The 9,503-nt window shown below is 37.5% G+C and overlaps 2 protein-coding genes across 2 annotated transcripts in view; one reads left to right on the top strand and one right to left on the bottom strand.

The window, feature by feature from the left end:
* The window catches only part of LOC112152299 (growth arrest-specific protein 2), an 18,358-nt gene extending 13,293 nt beyond the window's left edge, over positions 1-5,065 (top strand). The window contains exons 5-8 of the mRNA XM_024281786.2: positions 1,188-1,251; positions 1,325-1,556; positions 1,636-1,743; positions 3,908-5,065. Of these exons, the coding sequence (XP_024137554.1) occupies positions 1,188-1,251; positions 1,325-1,556; positions 1,636-1,743; positions 3,908-4,117 (614 nt within the window). The 3' untranslated portion in view covers positions 4,118-5,065. The remainder of the gene's footprint in view (positions 1-1,187; positions 1,252-1,324; positions 1,557-1,635; positions 1,744-3,907) is intronic.
* A 4-nt stretch (positions 5,066-5,069) lies between these two features.
* The window catches only part of LOC112152307 (small VCP interacting protein), a 7,042-nt gene continuing 2,608 nt past the window's right edge, over positions 5,070-9,503 (bottom strand). Inside the window, exons 3-4 of the mRNA XM_024281802.2 lie at positions 7,223-7,342; positions 5,070-7,042 (exon numbers count right to left, since the gene is read on the bottom strand). Coding sequence (XP_024137570.1) covers positions 7,028-7,042; positions 7,223-7,342 — 135 coding nt within the window. The 3' untranslated portion in view covers positions 5,070-7,027. The remainder of the gene's footprint in view (positions 7,043-7,222; positions 7,343-9,503) is intronic.

Here is a 9,503-nt window from a genome sequence, read left to right as displayed (position 1 = left end):
TGTTAATGGTTACAGCATGTTAAAGATTTTGAGTTTAAGCATCACTCGTGATGCCTCAGAGGTCAAAGGGTTAAAAACATGAACAAATAAAGAAAAATGATTAAAAATAGGTCAAAATTACTCAAACGTTTGCTTTAAATCTGAGATTTTGCCTTCTCAAGTCGATCTTTTCCAAACATTCCTGAGAATTTTTCTCACTGAGGTATCCTTGATGGACAGTGGCGTCTGGCGAAACGTCTGTGGAATATTTAGAAACAAAAATATGCTTCTTTAATATCAGAATTTAAGCTTTTTCAACAGCGTTTTATCTCTAGAGGCCACCTGACATCCATGTTAAAGTCCCAGTATGACAGATTCTTTTATTTTAAAGAAACATTTCCAGTAGTGCTTTAAATATGGCTAGAAAAATTGCATTACCTGCTAGTGTGAATGCTTTTTGCTGAAAGTAGTTGCTGAAGATGCTGAGGCTTTTTGCTGAAAATGGTGATGCAATTTACTTTAAGTGCAAAAGCTATTTTGCAAAATGTTAAATTTGCTAAAAGACTGGAAATTTCATTAAAGAACTAAGAAAGGATGCTGAAGTTGACCTAAATTTTACAAAAAAGTGTAGTAAAATTGCTTAAAAATCTCTAATACATGCCAATTTTGCACAAATATCTAGTGTGTTAGTCCAATTAATCTCCTCTAAGGGGGCGTGGCTTTTGAAGCTTAACTGAGTAATAAAATCATTTCTTAATACATTTGTTTTCTTTTATGAGAAAAATCCCACAAATACATGTTAAAAAAATCAGAAAATATGATTTTCATTGGAAATTACAATCACTTGCTGCACTTTATCCCTTTGATAACAGCTGACAAATGCTTTTCTTTCTTTTTCTTTCCTTAAACATACCAGTTCAGCAGTAGATGTAACAACTCCAGGTTTGCATATATTCATATATAGTTGATCTGATGTCCACGTTGCATGATGTGGTGTCTCATTTGTCACCTTCTTTTCCTTTTCATCTGATTGGGAAAGGAGTTAACATTTTTAATCCACATTTTCCTGCTCCTATTCCATTGAATTAAAAAGGAGATCGATTGAATGCATGACGTTTGTGGTTATCTGCATCTCACCATCCATCACAAAACCACGCATAATTTCGGACGGTACTCACCAGATGCTAAATTCTGATCTCTTGCTGTAGTTCTTCACAGGCAGCCGCGGGAGGTGTGCCTCTGTCTTTTAGAGTTGGGCCGGATTGCCTCACGGTTTGTTTTTTATCATTTCATCTTAAAATGTTTTTTTTTTATTGTTCTTTAGTACTCTTTTCCTCATCTACAGGTACAACATAGAGCCTCCAGGCCTTATCAAGCTGGAGAAGGAGATTGAACAGGAAGAGAAATCCCCTCCGCCTCCTCCATCACCTGTATCTTCAGCTCAGCCCCTCCCTTCACCTCCTTCTTCTCCTTCTCCCTCACCCTCCCCGTCACCCTCCCCGTCACCTTCCCCGTCACCGAGTCCGACCAAAGTGACTCCAAGCAAAAAGAGTACGGGGAAGTTGTTGGATGATGCCGTAAGTCGGAAATATTCACCACCGCTATTTTAGTTCTGTTCCAGAGAACGTGTGACTTCATCACTGCTGTGTGTTGCAGGTTAGACACATCGCTAATGATCCACCCTGCAGGTGTGAGAATAAGTTCTGTGTGGAGAGACAGTCACAGGGTCGGTACCGGGTTGGAGAGAAGATGCTCTTTATAAGGGTGAGCATTTTACCGTGCTTTTAGATTTAGAATTCTACTTTATATAGGCTCTTTTACTGTTAAAGGTTGCCGACCCCTGGGCTAAATGTTGAGTTTTAGTAATATTTTTTTAATATTGAAATACCTATTCCTCATGTTTAAATCATGATTCTTATTTTTACCTCACAAATTTAGTTTCACATACATGGGTTTGAAGTAAATTTTTGCCCTTTTTGCGTTATATGTTCATATTAAATTCATATAAACAAATGTATTTTTTTCTAAATTAACCTTTTTTTGAATCAGCAGCAATTTTACTTAATATAATTACAGTTTATACTAATTATTTCCATATGGAAGACACTCACCCACCATGTGACACTATGTGTAAAAGACTTCCTTTGTTTCTGAAAACCCTTTTGCTCTAAACTCCTACTGCAGTTATTTCATATTCTTATCCAAATGTGCCGTGTTTGAATGCTCTGTACATATTTGCTCCTTCACACATGCCTACAAAAAAATCTTGATCCGATATTCACAGCAGATCTCATTACAGGAAGCTGTGTCTTCGGTGTCTAGGTGGAGGCATAAAAGCTATTTCAGATAGATAAATGAAGGCTAGCAGCTTCAGAGAAGTAGCATCAGTACCCTTGAGATCCTGGTTACTTAGCAACCCGGAAGCAGGATTCACACCTCCAAGATTGTGATTCATGCTGATGGTATTTTTGAGATCTCCAACCTGGAAAAACAGACTTTGCTCTTGGGCGCCCTCTGCAGTCAACTCTTAGCACTACAACTATTTGTGCCGATCTGTAGAGTCATAGTGAGGAGCTGTTTGCATTTCATGAAGTAACAGAATCTCAATATTATTCTGAGTAAAGGCTTAAATGTTAAATGTGTTGCTAAGCAACGCAGGATAAATGGTGGGAGTTAAAGCATTGATGCATTAGGCTACAAATATGCACATATTTTACAAAGAACATCATGAACCAGCTTTGAAGAGGTTTGGATTATTTTATGTTTGACAAAATCCTTAAATTAGCAACAAAAGAAGTGATAGAACTAAAAAATAATAACATCTATGATATAATTCACCCATTTACCCACAGTTACAATGCACAAAACACACTTCCTTAGTTCAGTAAGGATGTATTCATTAAATGTCTGCACATCCTTTTATTTTTTTGTATTTTATTTCACTAAAAAATGCAAATTCATCATGGAGGGTTCTATTTATGTGCAGTTTGAGAGAATGAGCACCAGAGCTGCAAGTCTGACCCACACAACTTGAGACAATGACCTTCACTGAATAAATGAGCTGCTTGTGTTTTCATTGTAGGAGTGTGTTTTTTAAAAGTGCAGTCGTAGGACTTCTGTGCCGTCTTTGGAGCTGCTGAGGAGAGACTATAAGGTCTTTGCCCAGAGCACCATGATTGAAACCCCTGTGCATCACACAGGTATATTAAATCTGCTGTAACAAAGCCGGAGGCCCCGAGCTGCTGATTGGAGGTGCTGCCCCATTGCTGCCCTCTAGATTGATTCGTGTAAGAGGCTTATAAATGTTGTATGTAATGCTGGAGGGCAGGTAGACTGAGAACTGACCAAATTGAAGGGACAATGTCACCAGATTTTCTTTTGTCATCAAACTTTGTATCAGAATCTTACTATTATTATAGCATGCCCAATTATATCTTTATTTACTCTTCATCTTAATGAGGCATTAAAGCAAACAAACGTGTTTCCATTGAGATGTAATGGCGTGTTAAAGAAGAGTAAGGTCAATAAAAACCTCCACAATGAAGCAGACATGTTTTATGAGCTCTGGGGAATGTTTGATCGCTCAGTGTACCGGCGTTTCATATCTATTTATTCCCTTTCTTTACTATAATGGGCAACGTTGCCATGGTAGCCAGTCTTTGGAATGTGCCTTTATTTGTCAGGTGACATAATTTGAAGCAAACGGTGCAGGGAGGGGGGGGTGATAGAGTAAAAGAAATAAAAAATAAATTGTTAGAGTTTGTGTGTTTGAAAAACGAGACATTTTAGCCAAACTAGCTGCCTGGATCAAGTGGATTTTGGTTCTAAAATATCTGCTTCTTGGACATTTGAGGCATCCAAGAAAGAAAAAAATATATTAGAGTTCATCTTTACCAAGAGTTAATATGAACCGCTTTCCCTTCCGCAGATGCTGCACAACAAGCATGTGATGGTGCGAGTGGGTGGCGGCTGGGAAACGTTTGAAAGCTACCTCCTGAAACACGACCCCTGCCGCATGCTGCAGTTCTCAAGGGTGGATGGCAAGACGTCCCTCATTAGCAGCAAAACCCCCAACATCAAGGACCTTTCACCCGACAGCTACCTGGTGGTGGCAGCTCACTATCGCAGCAAGAAGTAAAGAAATAACAGTTATACAACAGTACAGAGGATCACCTTCAGTTGGTGCTTATTTTATTATTAGTATATATATCTGTTTTTATACATTTTAAAGCTGTAAAAGAGAAAGTACACACAAAATTAACTGGAAAATTTAAAGTTTAAAAGCAGACAATTTGATATTTAAAATGGTTAAATGGGTGCATTGGGGGGTACTTTTTTAGATTGCAACTTTACTTGAAATGGTTCAAACCATAAAGTAGGTGGGTTGTTTATTTTTGTTTGTTTATTCATATTAAAGGGGAAATGTAAGCACCTTTGTGACATTTTTTTATTGAATTTATGAGTGATTAGTGAGCAAAACTTGCTTAAAATATATTTTTTCAACATTTAAGTGCTATCACACAAATCAAAATACAAGTAGAAATGATGCAACCCAAAGAACATTTAAAGCTTTCTCATAGCTGTTGAATTTCTTGCAAATTGTGATAAATAACCTTTACTTTATGAACTATTTGTACTTAAAAAAAATCCATGCAAACATTTTCATCGTTTCTAATATCTGAAGAACATAATCACATGTACCACTGATACCTTTAATTATTTTAAACCTGCACATTTTTTACAAGGCGATTTCATTCCATTGTTTCCCTGTTACGTTACTGCCCCCTAGAGGCAATACAGGAAAACAACAGCTCTTAATTTAGATTCCTTGTTTCATACTAGCAAAAGGAAGTCATTTAATTTCCTGCATTATGATTTAAATTATAAGCTTTATTGTGATAATATTAGTAACCTGCTTTAGTGTGTGACCCTTGGTTGCACAAGTTTGTGTGTAAAATAATCCCTATTTTTAAGGTGTACATTTTTAATAAATTCTCCAACATTAAAAGTTTTAGTGGATTTTTTATTTTTTTATTCTTCTTACCATGTCTTTAATGGTGTAACACAACATAATAAATCAGACAAAAAAATGGCAGAAATTTGACTCATTTATTGTAGTAAATATCAAATTTTGCGTTCTAGAAAACAGCAGGAGCTCTGGAAGCATTCAATGATTAAAGGAAGGCTGTTAGAAACGCAAAGTCACTGTAAATATGTTTACACAGTTTACACAGTGTAAGCTGCAATAAACAACCAAAGTTTTAATTAAATAGGCATCATGATAGTGTTTAGCACAAATAATTGAAACTAAAACTGCATAGAAAATTACAAAAAATAGAAGGCCTTCATAAAGCAAACACTGGTATATGAGCAGGTGAAGTGCATTAGGTCAAACTCTAGCTTATTGTCCACACACTACCAGTTTTTTTTTTCAAGTTTTACGTAGTGAAGGGCGTTTCAGAGGCTTCTTTTTTTATGCTCCTCAGTTTCCTGTTGCTGCTGAGACAAAGGTCTCTGAACAAACCATTAAGATTGTAAATAATTAATGGAATATATATAGACCAGGTTGTGAAACAGGCAGTGTTTGCTCACAGAACAATGATTAGAAACTCGAAAAACAACACCCCACCTAACTTTTCCCGTACACACAAATTCTCTGCAATATGCTGTTCAGCAACATTCAATAGTGACTAGTGCAGCTAATTCAACAGAAGGCTTAAATATATTTGCACTTCTTCCTGTGCTGTCAAAAGCAAAACCATTATGGATGAATGCTACTTTTGAGGATTTAGCAAAAGATGAACTTGGCCACAAAAAGCTTCAATTGTGAAGCCTCAAAACACTGAAAAATATAATTCCAAATTTCAAAATAAGAGCCTTCATGTGATCTCACATGGGTGTTTGTCCAGATGCTTCAGTAACCTGGATTTTAGGGTAAACCACTGACTGTATATGAGAACTGGACAGAGCAAGTGTGATGTCACCCATAGAGAATGACCTGCTTCCAGTTCCAACCAAAGAAGTCAATTCAGTTACCATTTTTCTGGGATATGTCCATCACCGTGATTGGTCCGTGTCAGTCTTAGTCTACATCTCCATGGCAACATCTTTCCAATCAGTAGTGAGCATGTTAGGCCACACCCCTTCCTCTGAAAGTGGGCTCAAGAGAATCTGTCAAACACTTTGAACATTCAACGCAAGATCACCCACTTTTATCGGGGCATGTGATTGGTCAGTTTATAGTTTGAATTACTTGCACTACAGCAAAAAAAATCCTGAAAATGTTTGAATTGGCAAGATGATGTTAAACAGATGTATCAGAGCAAAACATGGTTGTTCTGACTGAGTAAATCTATGTGATTTCAGCTTTTTGGGATCAGCAGGTACTTATTATTTGGAATGTGAGGGGGGGGGGGGTCACTCAGTCCAGTTCTCTATATACAGCCAATGGGGTAAACTAAGAAATCTGCTTGTTAGTTTATATATGCCATCTTGTATTTATATTATATCACCTTTAATCAAATCTCTTCTGGAAGTTTAGTGTTGAGCGTTCACAGACTTTATCAAACGTAAATATTTTTAATCTAATTTGAAGAAACGTGATTTTTCATAGAAAAGATATATATCTGAAGGAAATCCACTTTTTAAAATAACCAAATTATGTTGCAAAAAATTATGTGGCATTTAAAAACCAGGTTACTTGAGTCACCTACTTAGATACAGGATTAAATTAATATAGGTAGGTGTCTTATTAAATAATAAAAAAAACATAAGAATTTTTTAACTTATTTTTAATTATTTCCTGGGTTTTCCAATATGGAGGACCAGGAGAGACTTGTTCATGATCACCTGGTCCTCCACACTCCAAAGGTTCAAACCAGTCAGCGTTTTGTTTGGAACCGTTTCAGACTGCTTTGCTTCAAATCTGACAGAAGTGAAGAGGAAACCGTGGTTATGTGGTCAGCAGGTTAAGCATCTTTCAAGTAATCTAGCAGTGATTTCTCCTTCAAAGGGGTTTGGGCATCAGCGTTTAGACTAGTCCAGATTTTCAGCCCACTTGCCACTGCAAGAAAAATAAGACAGAAGATCATTGACACCAAACAGATTTAAGTCACCTAACACAAAAATAGCATGATTGAAACAAGAACCAAGAAAGAAAAACAGTAGTTCTTCTAAAGATTAGTTTATTTATGATAATAGTAGATTTAGTTTTTTTAAAACAGAAAATAAAACCTAAATTAACCTTTAATCCGCCTCCACCTCCACCAGACACAGAGGTCGTCATCGCTTGTTTCTCGACCTCCTCTTGCTTTTTCCTTTTCCTTTCCACTGCTTCTGGATTTTTAACCCCCCTGTACGTTGTCTGGAAAGAAAACGAGAAAAAATTACTGCTGTATTTGTGGATTACTTTAAACACAATAAAGCACATTAAACATGTGTTGGTTGAGCAGCCAATCAAAACAAGCCAGAAAATGTTAAACAATAGTAAAAAGTCATTTACAGTGATTTTGCACTAACTGTAAGCTGGCCTTTGAGTTAGGACTCAGTGATTCAGCCTGCAGCGGGTAAGTGTCCCTTGTAGGAGTGTGGAACATTAACAATAAATATAAAAGAACGGTGACTTAGAGCAGAACGTTGTGGTAGTTAGAGTGCCAACCGATCAAAGTTTTTCATTCTGCTCCACGTCTACTTACCGAAACACTTTTGCATGGCTACGTCTCTTACGGGATTTCAAGTAGCTTTTCTGCACAATGAAAACATACTTACCACCATATAAAGTCAAGTTCTCCCTAAAATGCAAACATCTGATACAACAGTAGGTACTTGGATTAATGCATGAACTCCACAAAAAGATCTATAACTGTTGAAAAGTTTAGTTTTTAGGGAAAATAGGATTTTCTTTGTGCTTAGAATAATTTCAAAAAAAAAAAAGGTGAATATTTCTATTGAAAACAATAAAAAAAACTCACTAACCTCAGAAATGTTGATGGAAATATTAAACTGTAACCTCTGTCTTTTGTTTGAGGATGAATAAAGTTTTAAACGGATTGTCTGAGCAAAACCATTCAGAGTGATGCTTAACACTAGAATTCCTAAGCCTGCGCAAATTTGCGCAGGGAAGAGTTTCCCCCCTCTAGTCCGAGAGCCCATTGTTGTGCCATGGTGGGTCACTGATGAGCCATTAACTTGCCCATGTATATGTTAATGCAGCATGTGGTACCTAATGTGTATTTGAACAAACAGGTTGTGTGGGGGTTGGAATTACCTGATGCATTATCCTGAAGCATTAAAAGTTACTTTCACTGGAACTAAGGGTTCTGAAAAACGAGCCCACACCAACATTCCTCCTCCACCATGCAGTCTGAAACGTCCCGTTCTCCTGCAACCTCCAAACCCAGACGGTCCATCAGCTTTCCAGATAGAAAAGTGTAATTCCTCCCTCCAGAGACGACGTCTCCACTGCTCTAGAGTCCAGTGACGGCGTGCTTTACACCCCTGCATCCACGCTTTACATTGTACTTGTTGATGTGTGGCTGCAGCTGCTGCCATGGAAACCCATTCCATGAAGCTCTCTGTGTACTGTACTCATGCTGATCTGAAGGTCATATGAAGGTTGCAGCTCTGCAGCAACTGACTGCAGAAAGTCTATGACCTCGTTAGACTTTCAGCATCCTGGCTGAGTTGTTCCAAATTCTTCCATTTTGTTCTGATAGAATTGAAAGTTGACTGTGGAATATTTAGGACATTTCAAGACTGGATTTGTTGCTCAGGTGGCATGCTATGACAGTTCAACACTGGAATTCACTGAGATCCTGAGAGCAAAACATGCTTTCACTGACGTTTCTAAAAACAGTCTGCATGTCTGAGGAGTGATTTTATACACCTGTGGTAAAACCAAGTGATTAGGACTCCTGATTCTTATCATTTGGATAGATGAGCTGATACTTTTGGTCATATAGTGCATGTTTATGACTTATAAACATAGACACATCTTCAAGTCAAAAAGACAAACATCCCAAAAGCAGCACGACTCACACTCCTCTGAAACCCTTATCTCTATTTCAAATAATCCTCGATGTGGACTCTGGGAGCAGTGAAGACGATTCTTTTGTTGTGGAATCAGAGTTCATCTTCTCAGATTCCTCCTATGATGAGGATATGCCAGTACATGGATTTGCAGCCAGAACATCCTTTCCACATGATACTTATACATAAGTAGACTAATAAACTATTAATTGTTGAAGAAGAGAATGATGAGAAGCCTTCATCTGTAAAAAGACAATTTTCCCAATTCAAAAAAGGCAATCAGAATGTTGAAGACAGCCAGTGGTGCCACAAAACACAGACACACTGGAGAAAAGTCTTTCTTGTAGGCCAGGACTGCCTGGTCCAAAAAAAACCTGTTTCTCTTAGGTATGTGGATGAGGGGAGGGATCAGAACTGTGTGCTGTCGTACAACCTAGATCGAATTTGCAATTTGAAGGTCATTAAATGCATCAAAAAGGAATCAACCCCCCCCCCCC

Source organism: Oryzias melastigma, linkage group LG6 (genome assembly GCF_002922805.2).
Source record: "Oryzias melastigma strain HK-1 linkage group LG6, ASM292280v2, whole genome shotgun sequence".
Classification (NCBI taxonomy): domain Eukaryota; kingdom Metazoa; phylum Chordata; class Actinopteri; order Beloniformes; family Adrianichthyidae; genus Oryzias; species Oryzias melastigma.
Note: the sequence above shows the minus strand (reverse complement) of the source record. Positions and strands in the feature narration are given on the sequence as shown.